The 19,180-nt window shown below is 36.3% G+C and overlaps 1 protein-coding gene across 1 annotated transcript; it reads right to left on the bottom strand.

Annotated features, from left to right (window-relative positions):
• Nucleotides 1–13,384: 13,384 nt before the first annotated feature.
• Nucleotides 13,385–18,346, bottom strand: LOC139883131 (uncharacterized). The gene is made up of 5 exons (XM_071867344.1): nt 18,223–18,346; nt 17,461–17,587; nt 14,145–14,541; nt 13,851–14,086; nt 13,385–13,787 (listed from the first exon to the last, which is right to left on the bottom strand). The coding sequence occupies exons 1-5, from the start codon at nt 18,344–18,346 to the stop codon at nt 13,385–13,387; spliced, it is 1,287 nt and encodes a 428-aa protein (XP_071723445.1).
• Nucleotides 18,347–19,180: the final 834 nt, after the last annotated feature.

Below are 19,180 nucleotides of genomic sequence, written 5' to 3'. Positions count from 1 at the left end.
TGCGAGAGCAGGGAGAGAAGGGAGGGACGAGGCGGACGCGGCTGCGAGTGTGGAGGCGGCTCGCTGGTGAGGGGAGCTCCAACGGCGGCCCTCTAGGGTTTTGGGTTAGGGGGAATTAGCTTGGCAAGCACGCGTTCGGGCCCTTTTTTCAACTGAGGAGGAATAAAGATTCCAAGAAGATCAAATTTTGGTTTAAGAAAATCGATTCTTTCGGGAGAAAATAGAAAGACGAAATTATACTCAATAACCAATGGAGGACAAAACCCTTATTCCACGCATCCATCAATTATTATATATCATTAAATTTAGCAATTTAATGAAAATTTAACAAAAATCGATAGAGGATAAATTTATTATAAATATACTAATTTAACGTTTTTAGCAATCAAAACGATAACTTGAGAAAAATTAGTTATGCATATTTATATACACACGTGGAATGGTCATATGACATGTCACCCTCTAAGAAGATAACTAGAGAAAGCTCTAGCATGTTGATATATGGAAAAATTATATTATATGCTCTCATGATCATTGATTAATTGAATCCTATATAACTTTTGAGTTTAATGCGATCTTCTGTTTGCTATTAAAATTTTCTTAATAGGCTAAGATTTGAGAATTCATATGTGGTCAAGTCACATTCACGTGAGGAAAAAGGAACTCATTAATTTTCAATATGCGAATCCAACTCAAATCCATCGAGAGCAAGCAATATTGAGTCTCATTCAAGCCCTAACATGAAATTTTGTGGTAATTTGTTGAGTCTATAATTAAGAAACATAATGACATCTTGCGAACTCAAAACTTAAATGTTATTGCACCGAACACCCATTTCAAACACAACTTAGCAGATGGTCAACAAACGAGTCCAATTCCACCCCCGAACCGGGGCCAAAAGGTTTGAGTCCCGATTGGATTCATTTATTTCAGACCACTCAGTTCATGTCAACTTTATGAATCTAAATTTATTATTATTTTGTTTTGCAATAAATAATTAAATTGAAAAAAATACTTTTCTTAAAAGTGATTAGAGATTTGACCATCGCCACTACTAACTTACAATTGTGGCTTTCATCTTTAACGATCAACAAAAGAAGAAAAAAATCTTTACAAGAAAGTATGTTTATGGTTTAAAAAAACAATTCATTTATAATAAAAAAAAATAGGAAAGAAAATTACACTTTAATACGAAAGAGCTAATTATAAAGAATAATATGGTGCCGATGGATTAGTGCAATGGCTAACCTATTAGGCACTTTAGCTCAACTCTAATTTTTATCATAAGGATTTAACCTCCATTATTACGATGCTTAAGAATTTAAATCTACTCACCGCCAAATAAAGCAAGTAGGAGGTCTTAGTCAATGTTAACCTATAATTAGCGCACGTGCCCGTGCTTTTACTTCTTATAATCCATTGAAATTTTATATTAATTAAATTTTCTACTTCTATTGTACACATTATGCTTGTATGAATATATAAACTTTTTAGAGTTATAATAGTGACAGTATTTATGAAAGGGGAAAAGCCACAAAATACCCTAAACTATGCACAAGTACAAATTTATCTCAAACTTTTTTTCGTGTCACGAAAAAATTTAAATTTGTATCCATGGGACATATTTATCCAAAACATATATCAATATGACATATTTACTCCAAACATTTTATCATGACACTGAAAACCATAGATTAGTATTGCTGTGACACATTTACCTCAAAATTCGAGCTAAATGTGCCACATGAGTACAAATTTGAGAGGTAATAATTTGAGATGGATATATCATGCAGGTATAAGTTTTGAATATTTAGTGTCATGAACAAAAATCTTGGAGTAAATGTATCGTACAGGTACAAGTTAGCAATTTTTTGTGTTACGAAAAAATTTGAGATAAATGTGTCATAGTGAGTATAATTTAGGGGTTCTTTTTATGATTTTTTCGCTTCATGGAATTTGATTTGAGAGATAAGAGACAATGAAAAATAAAATAAAAAATATAGGGAACCCGATTATATACCGACACGTGACATAAATAGAATTGTCTTACATATAATTTTACTTTACCATTGTCAAATATCGTACATGTCCTGCATTAATATATGAAATATAAAATTTAATTTTTCGTTGATTGATTTTTTATATATGATTTGACATGATTAATTTCTCCATTCTTCTAATTAACATAATAAATAACAAATATTATATTCTCTTGTAAGTTGCATGGTGCAAAAAGGTAGCAATTTTAGCATCAACATTTTGGAGTAGACTCATACTTATATAAACATATTAAAGATATATCTACATCATAAGTCGTATTATTAATACAACCGTGCAAACTATTTTTATTGCACCCAAAGGCATTATAGAGTATTATTTAGGGATAAAATGAAGAATATACTTGGTATTCTAGACACTTCTCATCAATTGCCACCGTTAGATTGAAATAGGAATCGACGGTCATAATTGGAAAGATTCTTATATAAATAGGGGTCTTTAACACACCTATGAAATCATTGTTCTTAACCCCAATGACCTGGTGGTGTACTTCATCTGCACATCTTTTGAAGAATTCCACATTCTTCAATTTGTCGTTGTCTTTTTTGATCAATATCTTTACTCACCAAACGATGTGAAACCATGCATCTGAATCATCAAGATCAAATTATGGAATTTCATAAACTTGATAGAGAAAATCACCACAAAAGATTTAATAATGAAACCTGCATCAAGATCAAATTATGGAATTTCATAAACTTGATAGAGAAAACCACCACATAAGATTTAATAATGAAATCTGCAGGCTTATTTCATAGCCATTTACCTAAAGAAAATCTATAAATAACCAACTAAATGTAGATAGTAATATTTGAACCATAAAGCGCCGAAATCGTATGGACTAGACCGTAGTCATCAAATTGAGTATTATCAATGACCCCATGGCTTAGATAATTTTTGAATATCAACACAGCATCCTCACCAAGCTTTTCATTTCTTTTCATTTTATCTTGAAAGAATTTTCTTGGCTTGTCATATTTCTTCACTTTATCCTTACGAGTCCCCTTTTTCTTACTAGGTTTATGTTTAATTGTATTTTCTTTCCCTGGTTCACTCTGAACATTCTTCCTGTCAAGTTTTCTTTTAAAGAAGTAAGATGTTATCTTCCCTTGCTTTTCCATAGTAAATGGTGGGTAACATTTAGTTAAATGATCTAAAATCACATAAATCAACTGTAAAGAAAGGAGGAAACGGTAATTGTCATGTGCATTTATTTTATGAATCTTTAGGCACTTGTATCAAGAACCTGCCATATGACATATTATGACCTATGACATGTTTTCTCGTCCAGAGGACGTTGTGGTTTTCAAATGGTGGGCTCGGGTAGAGCATATTATTTTTCAAAGCAACTGTCACCATTTTTCTAGGTTTTCTGAAAGAACCTAATCCAACTGCGGAAACTCCTCAACTGTAAAGGACGTGACTGAATTCATAGTAATTTAGAAATGTATCATTCTTTGTAAGAAATGCCGCACTTACTATGTCATCCTGACAGAATAAAGACAACCATCACATCAAACTACAATTACTATAATAAGGAGAGTTGATTGACAGAAAAAGAGAGTTGATTGACAAAAAAATAGAACATAGATTAATGATTTAATAGGAGACCCATCTGTTGGTTTAACAATTGTTTGCATTCGCAATGTTGCAAGCTTCGGCACGTGACATCTTGTCTTGCAAAAAATGGACATCTATTTCATCACCATAAAAATGAAACCTCAAACATAGAGCTCTGCCACCATTTTCCTAAATTTTTCTGAAAGAACTTAATCTAGCAACGGAAACTCCTGAATTGTAAAGGAGGTGACTAAATTCATAATAATTCAGAAATGTATCATTCTTTGTAAGAACAACTGCACTAACTATGTCATCCCAATAAAATAAAGACAACCGTCACATCAAACTACTGTTACTAAGGAGAGTTGATTGACAAAAAAAAAAAAAAAGAGTTGATGAACAAAAAAATGGAATATGGATCAATGCTTTAATAGGAGACCCATCTGTTGGTTTAACAATCGTTTGCAGCCACAATGTTGTAAGCTTCAGCGCGTGACATCTCCTCTTGCAGAAAATGGACATCTATTTCATCACCATAAAAATGAAATCTCAAACATAGAGCTCTGCCACCACTTTCTCAGGTTTTCTAAAAGAACCTAATCCAACAGCGGAATAGTAACCTTGACAGAAGTTTTCTGAAAGAACCTAATCCAACAACGGAATAGTCACCTTGACTGAATAAAAACAACCGTTGACAACCATCACATCAAACTACATCTGTTCACATCAAACTACATATATTAGTTTAACAATTGTTTGCATTCACAATGTTGTAATTCAGCACATGACTATGGACTAGACCGTAGTCATCATGACCCCATGGATTAGATATTTTTAAATATCAACACAGCATCCTCACCAAGCTCTTCATTTCTTTTCATTTTATCTTGAAAGAATTTTCTTGGCTTGTCATATTTCTTCACTTTATCCTTACGAGTCCCCTTTCTCTTACTAGGTTTATGTTTAATTGTATCGGCTGACTCGCTTTCTTTCTTTTTTTTCTTCAAAAAATACATAAATAGGAGATAGTGAATGGAAGAGACAGAGGTGGGACATGATATATAGGTAGTGTTCGCTTGTTAGGCAGTTGCAGTTATTGATGCTGTAGATCGGGAACATGGCATAATAAGACAAGGTGTTTAGGTTTGAGATGGGTCTCCAGGAGTGGGCTCGGGCATTGAGAAGGAAGGACGCATAGAATGAAGGAAGAGTCCTTAAGATGAAATCTAAAGAAGTCAAATGTTATCTTTCCTTGCTTTTCCATAGTAAATGGTGGGTAACCTCTTGTTAAATGATCTAGAACCGCATAAATCAACTGTAAATAAAGGAGAAAACAGTAATTATCATGTGCATTTGTTTGATAAATCTTTAGACACTTGTATTAAGAACCTTTCATATGACATATTATGACTTACGACCGGTTTTCTTGTCCAGAGACGTTGTGGTTTCCAAATGGCAGGCTCGAGTAGAGCATATTCTCTTCCAAAGCAACTGCCATCATTTTCCAAGGTTTTTTGAAAGAACCTAATCCAACAGCAAAAACTCATTAACTGTAAAGGAGGTGACTAAATTTATAGTAATTAAAAAATGTATCATTCTTTGTAAGAATGACTGCATTGACTATGTCATCCTGATAGAATAAAGACAGCCGTCACATCAAACTACTGTTACTAATAAGGAGAGTTGATTGACAAAAAAATGGAACATGGATCAATGCTCTAATAGGAGACCAATATGTTGGTTTAATAATTGTTTGGATTCACAATGTTGTAAGCTTCAACACGTGACATCTAATTTTGCAGAAAATGGACATCTATTTCACAACCCCAAAATGAAACCTCAAATATAGAGCTCTACCACCATTTTCCCAGGTTTTCTGAAAGAATCTAATCTAGTAGCGGAATAGTCACATTGATAGAATAAAGACAACCGTTGACAACCATCATATCAAACTACATTCGTTGGTTTAACAATTGTTTGCATTCATAATGTTGTAATTCAGCACGTGACTATGGACTAGACTGTACTCATCAAACTAAGCCTTATCAATGACCCAATGGCTTAGATAGTTTTTGAATATCAACATATCATCCTCACCAGGCTCTTCATTTCTTCTCATTTTATCTTAAAAAAAAATTCTTAGCTTGTCTTATTTCTTCACTTTATCCTTACGAATCCCCTTTCTCTTACTAGGTTTACATTTAATCGCATATTCCTTCCTTAGTTCACTTTGAACAATCTTCCTGCCAAGTTTTCTTTAAAAGAAGTCAAATGTTATCTTCAATTACTTTTTCATAGTAAATGGTGGGTAACCTCTAGTTAAATGATCTAGAACCACAGAAATCAATTGTAAAGAAATGAGGAAACGGTAATTGTCATGTGCATTTATTCAATGAATCTTTAGCTGCTTGTATCAAGAACCTGCCATATAACATATTATGACTTATGGCATGTTTTCTCGTCCAGAGATGTTGCGGCTTCCAAATGGCAGGCTCGGGTAGAGCAAATTCTCTTCCAAAGCAATTGTCACCATTTTCCCAGGTTCTTTGAAAGAATCTAATCCAGCAGCGAAAACTCCTGAACTGTAAAGGAGGTGACTGAATTCATAGTAATTCAGAAATGTATCATTCTTTGTAAGAACGACTGCACTGACTATGTCATCCTAACAGAATAAAAACAACTGTCATCAAACTACAGTTACTATAATAAGGAGAGTTGATTGATAGAAAAAGAGAATTGATTGACAAAAAAATGGAACATGGATCAATGCTTTAATAGGAGACTTATCTGTTGGTTTAACCATCATTTGCATTCATAATGTTGTAAGTTTTAGCACATGACATCTCCTCTTGCAGAAAATGGACATCTATTTCATTACCATAAAAATGAAACTTCAAACATAGAGTTTTGCCACCATTTTCCTACATTTTCAAAAAGCACCTAATCCAGTAGCGGAATAGTCACCTTGACATAATAAAGACAACCGTTAACAATCATCACATCAAACTACATTTGTTCACATCAAACTACATCTATTGGTTTAACTATTGTTTGCATTAACAATGTTGTAATTCAGCATGTGACTTTGGACTAGACCATAGTCATCAAACTGAGCCTAATGACCCATGGCTTAGGTAGTTTTTGAATATTAACACAGCATCCTCACTAGGCTTTTCATTTCCTTTCATTTTATCTTGAAAGAATTTTCTTGGCTTGCCCTATTTCTTCACTTTATCCCTACGAGTCCTCTCTTTCTCTTACTGAGTTTATGTTTAATCGCATCTTCTTTCCATGGTTCACTCTAAACAATCTTCCTGCCAAGTTTTATTTTAAAGAAGTCAGATGTTATTTTCCCTTGCTTTTCCATAGTAAATTGTGGGTAACCTCTAGTTAAATAATCTAGAACCGCATAAATCAATTGTAAAGAAAAGGAGGAAACGGTAATTATCATGTGCATTTATTTGATGAATCTTTAGACATTTATATCAAGAACCTGCCATATGACATATTATGACCTATGACTTGTTTTCTCGTCCATAAACATTGTGGTTTTCAAATGGCAAGCTTGGGTAGAGCATACTCTCTTCTGAAGCAACTGCCACCATTTTCCCAGGTTTTTTGAAAGAACCTAATCTAGCAGCGGAGTCTCCTGAACTGTAAAGAGAAGACTGAATTCATAGCAATTTAGAAATGTATCATTCTTTGTAAGAACGGTCGCACTGACCATGTCATTCTGACAAAATAAAGACAACCGTCACATCAAACTACTGTTATTGATAATGAGAGTTGATTGACAAAAAAAGAGAGTTAATTGACAAAAAAATGGAACATGAATCAATGCTCTAACCGGAGAGCCATCTGTTGGTTTAATAATCGTTTGCATTCACAATGCTATAAGCTTCAGCATGTGACATCTCCTCTTGTAGAAAATGGACATCTATTTCATCATTATAAAAATGAAATCTCAAACATAGAGCCATGCCACCATTTTCCCAGGTTTTATGAAAGAACGCAATCCAGCAACGGAATAGTCACCTTAACAGAATAAAGACAACCGTTGACAATCGTCATATCAAATTACATCTGTTGGTTTAACAATTGTTTGCATTCACAATATTGTAATTCAGAACATGACTATGGACTAGACCGTAGTCATCAAACTAAGCCTTACAAATAACCCATGGCTTAGATATTTTTGAATATCAACACAGCATCCTCACCAGGTTCTTCATTTCTTTTTATTTTATTTTGAAAATTTTTTCCTAGTTTGTCCTATTTCTTCACTTTATCCTTACGAGTCCCCTTTCTCTTACAAGGTTTATGTTTAATCGCGTCTTCTTTCCCTAGTTCACTCTGAACAATCTTCTTGCCAAGTTTTCTCTTAAAGAAGTCTGATGTTATCTTCCCTTGCTTTTCCATAGTAAATGGTGGGTACCTTCTAGTTAAATGATCTAGAACCGTAGAAATCAACTATAAAGAAAGGAGGAAACGGTAATTGTCATGTGCATTTATTCGATGAATCTTTAGCCGCTTGTATCAAAAACCTGCCATATGATGTATTATGACCTATGACCTATTTTCTCGTCCAGAGACATTGTGGTTTCCAAATGGCAGGCTCGGGTAGAGTATATTCTCTTCCAAAGCAACTGCCACCCCTTTTCCCAAGTTTTTTTAAAGAACCTAATCCAGCAGTAGAAACTCCTGAACTGTAAAAAAGTGACTGAATTCATAGAAATTCAGAAATGTATCATTTTTTGTAAGAACGGCTACACTGATTATGTCATCCTCATAGAATAAAGACAAACGTCACATCAAACTACAGTTACTATAATAAGGAGAGCTGATTGACAAAAAAATGGAACATGGATCAATGCTCTAATAGGAGACCCATTTGTTGGTTTAACAATTATTTGCATTCGCAATGTTGTAAGCGTTAGCACGTGACATCTCATCTTACAGAAAATGGACATCCATTTCATCACCATAAAAATGAAACCTCAAACATAGAGCTCTACCACCATTTTCCTAGATTTTCTGAAAGAATCTAATCTCGTAGCGGAAACTCCTGAACTGTAAAGGAGGTGACTAAATTCATAGTAATTCATAAATGTATCATTCTTTGTAAGAATGGCTGCACTGACTATATCATCCTAATAGAATAAATACAACTGTCACTTCAAACTACTGTTATTAATAAGGAGAGTTGCTTGACACAAAAAGAGAGTCGATCGACAAAAAATGGAATATGGATCAATGCTCTAATAGGAGACTTATATGTTGGTTTAACAATCGTTTGCATTCACAATGTTGTAAGCTTCAACACGTGACATCTCCACTTCAAGAAAATGGACATCTATTTCATCACCATAAAAATGAAACCTCAATCATAGAGCTCTGCCACCATTTGTCCAGGTTTTCTGAAAGAACCTAATCCAGTAGCGAAATAGTCACCTTAATAGAATAAAGACAACCGTTGACAACTGTCACATCAAACTATATTTGTTGGTTTAATAATTGTTTGCATTCACAATGTTGTAATTTAGCACGTGATTATGGACTAGATTGTAGTCATCAAACTGAGCCTTACTAATGACCCCATGGCTTAGATATTTTTGAATATCAACACAGCATCCTCACCAAGCTCTTCATTTCTTTTTATTTTATCTTAAAAGAATTTTCTTGGCTTGTCTTATTTCTTCACTTTATCCTTACGAGTCCCATTTCTCTTACTAGGTTTATGTTTAATCGCATCGTCTTTCCCTGGTTCACTCTGAACAATCTTCCTGCCAAGTTTTCTCTTAAACAAGTCGGATGTTATTTTCCCTTGCTTTTCCATAGTAAATGGTGGGTAACCCTAGTTAAATGATCTAGAACCGTAGAAATCAACTGTAAAGAAAGGAGGAAACGGTAATTATCATGTGCATTTATTCGATGAATCTTTAGCCGCTTGTATCAAAAACCTGCCATATGACGTATTATGACCTATGACCTATTTTCTCATCTAGAGACGTTGTGGTTTCCAAATGGCGGGCTCAAGTAGAACATATTCTCTTCTAAAGCAACTGCAACCATTTTTCCAGGATTTTTGAAAGAACCTAATCAAGCAATAGAAACTCTTGAATTATAAAAGAGGTGACTGAATTCATAGTAATTTAGAAATGTATCCTTTTTTGTAAGAAAGGCTGCACTAACTATGTCATCCTGATAGAATAAAGACAACCATCATATCAAACTACAGTTACTATAATAAGAAGAGTTTATTGACAGAAAAAAGAGAGTTGATTGACAAAAAAATGGAACATGGATCAATGCTCTAATGGAAGACTCATATGTTGGTTTAACAATTGTTTGCATTTGCAATGTTGTAAGCTTCAGCACGTGACATCTCCTCTTGCAAAAAATGGACATCCATTTCATCACCATAAAAATGAAACCTCAAATATAGAGCTCTGCTACCATTTTCCCAGATTTTCTAAAAGAACCTAATCTAGTAGCGGAAATTCTTGAACTGTAAAGTAGGTGACTGAATTCAAAGTAATTCAGAAATGTATCATTCTTTGTAAGAACGGCTGCACTGACTATGTCATTTTGACAGAACAAAGACAACCATCACATCAAACTACTGTTACTAATAAGGAGAGTTTATTGACAAAAAAATGGAACATGGATCAATGCTCTAATAGGAGACCCATCTGTTTTTTTTTTGGTAAAGGTAAGAATAGATTAGCTCGAACCAAAACTGTACAAAAGACTAGGACCAAACAATCACTCAAGGAGCATAAAGGTCAAATAGTGAGAGGGCATTGGTGCAAACGAAACAACAAAGGAAGAAAAGGCACAACCGCCAACAACAAAGAGGACAAAAAAAACACCAAAGCAGCAACCCTCCAAGACCGCATTAGCAAGCGGGACGAGAGAATGGTTGGAGCAGAACAAATGCAGAGACACTTAGATAAGGCAGACAGCACTAAGAAGAGGAAGCATCCTTGAAGATGGAAGGGTCAAACCCCCAGGATCTTTGGAGTCTTCTATTCCTTGCATTGTCTGGCACATTGTGAAACAAAAGAGCTTTGTCTTTAACCACCTTGATGATGTGGTTTTTGATAGCCGAGATTACCAAGGCTTCACCTCGAAATATAATGTTGTTCCTTTTCTTCCAGATGAGATGGTAGATAGCAGCAAACGAAAACCGAGCAACACTATGGAAGAAATCCTTACCCAATAGGAACTTCTTCGCCCAAAAGAGGTTGTCCAGCCAAGGCTTATTTCGCCAAGGGAGGTTACATCTAGTGGCCTAAAAGAAAACAATCGTTGCAGAGACATGGCAATCAAAAAACAAGTGGTCAACCGAATCCAGAACCGTATTGCAAAAGGCACAAAGGCCATGATCAATTATTCCATAAGAAAGAAGAGTTGCCTGAGTGGGTAAATGATTTTTCATTATAAGCCAAAGATGAAATTGAAATCTGGGAGTGAGAGATCTATCCCATATAAAGGATGGCCAATCCACCCGGCACTTTTTAGTAGGGGTGTCAAAAAAACCCGACCCGACCCGAACACGACCCGAACACGAAACATGTATACATGTTTCGTGTTCGGGTAACAAATATAAAACAAGCAAAAAAATGTGTTTCGGGTAGGGTCAAGGTTCGAACATTGTTCGACCCGAAACAAGTTAATTCCAAAGTCCAAACACGCCAAAAACACAAACACTTTAGCCCCAAACACAAACAGTCGAACACAAGCACTGTAGCACATACCTCGTCGGCTCTGCCTTCTTCTCCGATGAGTGCGCCTTCTCGTGGAGTCCGCTGCCGCCCTCCGATGGACGCACCTTCGCCTCGCCGTCGCCGTCGCCTCCGCCTCGCCGTCGCCGTCACCACCCCTCGCCTCCGCCTCGCCAACGTTGGAACCCTTGCCGTTGCGTGCGGCCGACCATCATCGACAGCTCGGGGAATGGGTTCGCTCGGCGAACATGGCACTCGCTTCTCGCCTCGTTTCCAAGTCCCGGCAGGTGAGGAGCCCCCCCTCCAGATCCACGCGCCTTCCCCCCTCTCGCCGCTCGTCAAATGCCGTCCCGGATTTTTGCTCGATGGCGCTCAACATTGGCCGTGGAGATCGGGAATTTTGCGTTTCGCAAAGTCACCGCTTTTTGCTCGGGCGATTGTTGATCATTGTCTGTTGCTCTTCGTTGCAGGGCAATTTGATTCGGCGATTGTATTGGGTCAAACGTGTTTTTTTATGGTTCAATTTTGATGTTGGATTGGGGCTAAGTTGTCGGCATGACTTTGAGTTCTCTAGCTGGGCTGCTTCTATTTCTTTGAAATCTATTTCTCTTTATGGGTTTCTTTCTTTTAAAATTTCTTTAGCCAGTTTAGTTATTGTTTCATACCCTGCTGCCCAAAATTTATTCTACTTGTTTGCTGGAGACATGTTCTTTACCCGATTTTTAGTTCAATTTAATATCATGTGAAAAATATATGTTGTGTTTTGCATGGGACTTCTTTGTAAATGGACGAGGCCTCATAGATGGTATAGGCTCTGTTTATAGATAAAAGCTGAAGAATTAAATGGAGATAGATTTAGCTGTTCATCAAGGTTTTACTTAGACATGTTCACTCTTGTGTACTTATCAGTTGATATTGGAAACAAAGATAGTCTTTGTGTGGTCTTTGAATCATTGGCAATTCTGGGTTTGCATTGATTACTTATGATAAAATTGCATGTGCAGTGTCTTTGCTTTCTGGAACACACGAGCGGCGAGCCTCTTTTTTAGTGGTAGGCTAGGTTGAACCAGGAAATTTGGAGGAGACAGGTGAAAAGCAAACATCTGAACAGGGTAATTCCTGATGTACCATACAAACTCCTATCATTCCAACAGCTTCTAAGTTTGCTTATAAGAATGTTAGTATACTGATTCAGTGTTTCTTTATTGTCAGTGTGTAACTTTTTCAGGAAGCCATCAAGAAATAAGAATATCAGGAAGCGGATGGTTGAAGAAGACGATGATGAAGATTCCAAGACGGAGAGTTCAGTGTTACATAATCAGAAGAAACCTCAAAGGACAGGCAATAAGCTGTATTTTTCAACTAGATCCTCCAAGAGCTTTGTGTCTGCAGAATCACCTTTGATTCTGATAAGTAGATTCTGAAGAAAGGAAAAGATTGCATATTTTACTCTAGAAAGTAAAACCCTTTTCAGCAAATTTACCGAGCTCACCATACCTTATGAATTTGTGGGCATCGGCAAGAAGTGCAGCTTTTCTTATTTCCGATTCTCTAGCATCTTCTTTTCCAATTGTATGAATGTATTTCTTAAACATTTACTTCTCTTCGACCCCATTTGAACTTCTTTCTTTTCCCCACATGCATATGCTTGTGCTCATTTGTAGAAGATACATTCATTTGAGGCCAGCCAAAAGAAAAAAGAGACAAAAATCAATCCAATGCTAAAAAATAAAGAGCCAAGCCAAGGCTTGGAATGTTTTGTTATAACCTATAACAGTTGCGAGAAGTCATGAACAACAATGAAGATGGATGCCCCGTTCGACTCTCACCCGAAAAAAAGAAAAAAAAAGAAAAAAAAAAGGGGAAACCCGACCCGAACCAACTTGACCCGACCTGAATTTCCTATGCGAGTTTAATGCGTTTCGGGTCCGGTCCGGTCCGGTCGGGTCGGGTCGGGTCACAGCATGTGACCCGTATGTTTCAAGTCGGGTCGGGTAACATCAAGACCCGACCCGACCCGACCCGACCCGTTTACACCCCTACTTTTTAGTACGAATGATCTCCCATACAGAGCCTATCGCAAAGATACCAGAAGAGTTACCATGCCAATAAAACTGATCGGGGCTAGAAGAGAGAATCGGTAAAGCAAGGTGCCACTCCTGCAATAAAATCCTCGCAACTTGACCCGCAGGTGACAAAAATTCTGCAACAGAAGCATGTCTGGAGAGACCAAATCTTTCAATAATGGACTCCGGCAAGAATAGGTTCAAATGGCCTAGAGGATTCCACCAGTCGAACCACACGGAGATAGAAACACCATTCCCCACTTTCCACCTGAAAAGGGGCTGAAATTCCCTCCTCAGTTGAAGGATCTTTTTCCACCCCCACGAGCAAACTGTAGGCTTGGGGGCAACCCAAAAGTTATCCCTTTTTAAGAAATTGCTATGAATCCACCGACACCAAAGCAATTATTTATCAGTAAACAACACCCAAATGTATTTCAACATTGTCGCCCTGTTGCAATCACGAAGTTTACGAATACCAAGACCACCTTCTACTTTAGGTTGACACACATCGTCCCATGAGACTTTTGCCCCACCCCGAGTAAGAGATGAGCCTTTCCATAGAAATTGTCTTAAAATCTGCTCTATTATTTCTAGTACCGAAACAGGTAAAGTGAATACACTAGCCCAATAGGCTTGAATGGAATGTAGGACTGACCTTATTAACTGAAGACGCTCCTGCAAAAGAAAGAAAACGATGTGTCCATGATTGGACTCTTGCAGTAATACGGTCTACCAAAATTATACAGTTCGCTTTACCCAGCCTAGAAGAGATAATCAGCACACCTAGATATCGAACCGGCAAATGTCCCTTTTGGAAACCGAAGGCCCATAGGATGTTCCTCCTGAGAGAAGGGGAACTGCCGGAAAGAAAGACTTCACTCTTGCTCTTATTAGGAAACAAACCACTCCGGGAGGAAAAGATATCCAGTGATCTCTTGAGCATCGACACCGAAGGCCAATTCGCCTGGCTAAACAAGAATACATCATTGGCGAAAAACAAATGCGATAGCTTAGCCGGTTTGCATCTCCAGTAAAACTTAAACTCCCTACACGAAGTGCGGGCATTCAAAATGCCAGAGAAGATTTCCATTACCAACATGAATAAGTAAGGGGACATAGGGGGGACCCATCTGTTGGTTTAACAATTGTTTGTATTCACAATGTTATAAGTTTCAGCACGTGACATCTTCTCTTGCAGAAAATGGACATCTATTTCATCACCATAAAAATGAAATCTCAAACATAGAGCTCTACCACCATTTTTCCAAGTTTTCTGAAAGAACCTAATCCAGCAGCGAAATAGTCACCTTGACAGAATAAAGACAACCGTTAACAACCATCACATCAAACTACATTTGTTGGTTTAACAATTGTTTGCATTTACAATATTGTAATTCAGCACGTGACTATGGACTAGACTTTAGTCATCAAACTGAACCTTATCAATGACCCCATGGCTTAGATAGTTTTTGAATATCTACACAGCATCCTTACCAGGCTCTTCATTTCTTTTCATTTTATCTTGAAAGAATTTTCTTGGCTTGTCCTATTTCTTCACGTTGTCCTTACGAGTCTTCTTTCTCTTACTGGATTTATGTTTAATCGCATCTATTTTCCCTGGTTCACTCGGAACAATCTTCCTGCCAAGTTTTCTTTTATAGAGGTCATATGTCATCTTCCCTTGCTTTTCCATTTTAAATGTTGGGCAACCTCTTGTTAAATGATCTAAAACCGCATAAATCAATTGTAAAGAAATGAGGAAACGGTAATTGTCAAGTACATTTGTTTGAGAAATCTTTAGGCACTTGTATCAAGAATCTGCCATATGATATATTATGACCCATGACCTGTTTTCTCGTCCAGAGAAGTCTTGGTTTCCAAATGGGGGTCTCGGGTAGAGCATATTCTTTTCCAAAGTAACTACCACCATTTTCCAAGGTTTTCTAAAAAAACCTATTCCAGCAGCGGAAACTCTTGAACTGTTAAGGAGGTGACTAAATTCATAGTAATTCAGAAATGTATCATTCTTTGTAAGAACGGTTGCATTGACTATATCATCTTGACAGAATAAAGACAACCGTCACATAAACTACAGTTACTATAATAAGGAGAGTTGATTGACGAAAAAAGATAATTGATTGACAAAAAAATGGAACATTGATCAATGCTCTAATAAAAGACCCATTTGTTGGTTTAAGAATCATTTGCATTCACAATGTTGTAAGCTTCAGCATGTGACATCTCCTCTTGCAGAAAATGGACATCCATTTCATCACCATAAAAATGAAACCTCAAACATAAAGCCCTATCACCCTTTTCCCAGATTTTTTGAAATAACCTAATTTAGCAGCGGAAACTCTTGAACTATAAAAGAGGTGATTGAATTCATAATAATTAAAAAAATGCATCATTCTTTGTAAGAACGGCTACACTGACTATGTCATCCTGACAGAATAAAGACAATCGTCACTTCAAACTATTGTTATTAGTAAGGAGAGTTGATTGACACAAAAAGAGAGTTGATTGGAAAAAAAATGGAACATGGATCAATGCTCTAATAGGAGACCCATCTGTTGGTTTAACAATCGTTTACATTCACAATGTTGTAAGCTTCAGCACGTGACATCTCATCTTGCAGAAAATGGACATCCATTTCATCACCATAAAAATGAAACCTCAAACATAGGGCTCTGCCACCCTTTTCCAGATTTTATGAAATAACCTAATCTAGCAGCGGAAACTCCTGAACTATAAAGGAGGTGACTGAATTCATAATAATTCAGAAATGTATCCTTCTTTGTAAGAACGGCACTGATTATGTCATCTTAATAGAATAAAGACAATTGTCACTTCAAACTATTGTTATTAATAAAGAGAGTTGATTGACACAAAAAGAGAGTTGATTGACAAAAAAATGGAACGTGGATCAATGCTCTAATAGAAGACCCATCTGTTGGTTTAAGAATCATTTACATTCCTGATGTTGTAAGCATTAGCACGTGACATCTCATCTTGCAGAAAATGGACATCCATTTCATCACCATAAAAATGAAACCTCAAACATAGAGCTCTGCCACCATTTTCCTAGATTTTCTAAAAGAACCTAATCTCGTAGCAGAAACTCTTGAACTGTAAAGGAGGTGACTAAATTCATAGTAATTCATAAATGTATCATTCTTTGTAAGAACGGCTGCACTGACTATGTCATCCTAATAAAATAAATACAATTGTCACTTCAAACTACTGTTATTAATAAGGAGAGTTGATTGACATAAAAAGAGAGTTGATCGACAAAAAATGGAACATGGATTAATGCTCTAATAGGAGACCCATATGTTGGTTTAACAATCGTTTGCATTCACAATGTTGTAAGCTTCAACACGTGACATCTCCTCTTCAAGAAAATGGACATCTATTTCATCACCATAAAAATGAAATCTCAATCATAGAGCTCTGCCACCATTTTCCCAGGATTTCTTAAAGAACCTAATCCAACAGCGGAATAGTCACATTGACAAAATAAAGACAACTGTTGACAACCGTCATATCAAACTACATCTGTTGGTTTAACAATTGTTTGCATTCACAATGTTGTAATTCAACACGTGACTATAAACTAGACCGTGGTCATCAAACTGAGCCTTATCAATGATCCAATGGCTTATATAGTTTTTGAATATCAGCACAACATCCTCACTAGGTTCTTCATTTCTTTTCATTTTATCTTGAAAGAATTTTCTTGGCTTGGCTATTTCTTCACTTTATTCTTACGAGTTCCCTTTCTCTTACTAGGTTTATGTTTAATCGCATCTTCTTTCCCTGGTTCACTCTAAACAATCTTCCTGCCAAGTTTTGTTTTAAAGAAGTTAGATGTTATCTTCTATTACTTTTCCATAGTAAATGATGGGTAACCTCTAGTTAAATGATCTTGAATCACAAAAATCAACTGTAAAGAAAGGAGGAAATGGTAATTGTCATGTGCATTTGTTTGATGAATATTTAGGTACTTGTATCAAGAACATGCCATATGACATAGTATGACCTATAACCTATTTTCTTGTCCAGAGATGTTGTGGTTTTGAAATGGCGGGCTTAGGTAGAGCATATTCTCTTCCAAAGCAACCGCTACCATTTTCCCAAGTTTTTTTAAAGAACCTAATCCAGCAGCGGAAACTCCTGAATTATAAAAGAGGTGTCTGAATTCATAGTAATTAAAAAATGTATCATTTTTTGTAAGAACGACTGCATTGACTATATCATCTTGACAAAATAAAGACAGCCGTCACATCAAACTACAGTTACTATAATAAGGAGAGTTGATTGACAAAAAAATGGAACATGGATCAATGCTTTAATAAGAGACTCATCTAATGGTTTAACAATTGTTTGCATTCACAGTATTGTAAGCTTCAGCACGTGACATCTCCTCTTGCAAAAAATGAACATCTATTTCATCACCATAAAAATGAAACCTCAAACAGAGAGCTCTGCCACCCTTTTCCCAGTTTTTTTGAAATAACCTAATCTAGCAGCGGAATAGTCACATTGACAGAATAAAGACAATCGTTGACAACCGTCACATCAAACTACATCTGTTGGTTTAACAATTGTTTGCATTCACAATGTTATAATTCAGCATGTGAATATGGATTAGGCCATCGTCATAAAACTGAGCCTTATCAATGACCCAATGGCTTAGATAGTTTTTGAATATCAACACAGCATCCTCATCAGGCTCTTCATTTTTTTTTTTTTCATTTTATCTTGAAAGAATTTTCTTGGCTTGTCTTATTTTTTCACTTTGTCCTTACGAGTCCCCTTTCTCTTACTAGGTTTATGTTTAATCGCATCTTCTTTCCTTGGTTCACTCTGAACAATCTTTCTGCCAAGTTTTCTTTTAAAGAAGTCAGATGTTATCTTCTCTTGCTTTTCCATAGTAAGTGGTGGGTAACCTCTAGTTAAATGATCTAGAATCGTAGAAATCAACTGTAAAGAAAGAAGGAAACGGTAATTGTCATGTGCATTTGTTTGATGAATCTTTAGACACTTGTATCAAGAACCTGCCATATGACATATGATGACCTATTGAAAGTGCTAGTACGAGTACTTAGAATGGGGTGAATAGGTGCGAAAATAAATTTTGCAAAATATAGTGTGAAACTTTACTTTTAACCTGAGTCTAGTTAGCAATAGACTTTTACAAAGGAAATCAGAATCTAACGATTAAATAGAGTTACGAACAAAATAAAAGAGTTCAGGGAAGAGAATAAGAACACAAAGTTTATAGTGGTTTGGCAGCCTACGTCTACTCTCCCGCATTGACAGCCTACCGGCTGGATTTCACTATGAATCAAAAGAGTTGTTACAGTATTATGTCCTTGATTCCACAATGTAGAGAGTTTGATACACTTCCTCAAGGCCTCACAAATATCTAAACTCTCTTTTGAGTACAAATTTACGCTCAATAATTGAATCAATAAAGAACAAAGAGTTTCAAACTTTGAAATTTATCTATCGTGCACACACTCGAATAACTAGAGCGTCTTCCTTATTTAGTCCTCCATGCCTTAATATCCGATGGCACCTTCCAAAGGAGTTTTCCAATCTACCCGCTAGATAGAATCAATTAGGGAGATCTCGAGTTACTTAAGGAATATGATAATAGCCCACCAATCATGCTCGCACATACAATCAGGATCTAGGTTTCCATAAATAGGACCTTCCAAGTATACTTCGTCAATCAATAGATCCAAATTACTCGAATTAAAT

Source organism: Rutidosis leptorrhynchoides, unplaced genomic scaffold (assembly GCF_046630445.1).
Source record: "Rutidosis leptorrhynchoides isolate AG116_Rl617_1_P2 unplaced genomic scaffold, CSIRO_AGI_Rlap_v1 contig358, whole genome shotgun sequence".
NCBI lineage: Eukaryota > Viridiplantae > Streptophyta > Magnoliopsida > Asterales > Asteraceae > Rutidosis > Rutidosis leptorrhynchoides.
This window is presented reverse-complemented; position numbering and strand designations above follow the sequence as displayed.

Coding starts and splice junctions, on each gene's coding strand:
- LOC139883131 (XM_071867344.1), bottom strand. CDS start 18,346: ATGGAAAAGCAAGAGAAGATAACATCTGACTTCTTTAAAAGAAAACTT. Junction 14,542..17,460: donor ATCTCTGGACAAGAAAATAG/GTTATAGGTCAT, acceptor TTAAACCAACAG/ATGGGTCCCCCCTATGTCCC. Junction 13,788..13,850: donor GATTGCAACAGGGCGACAAT/GTTGAAATACAT, acceptor GTGGATTCATAG/CAATTTCTTAAAAAGGGATA.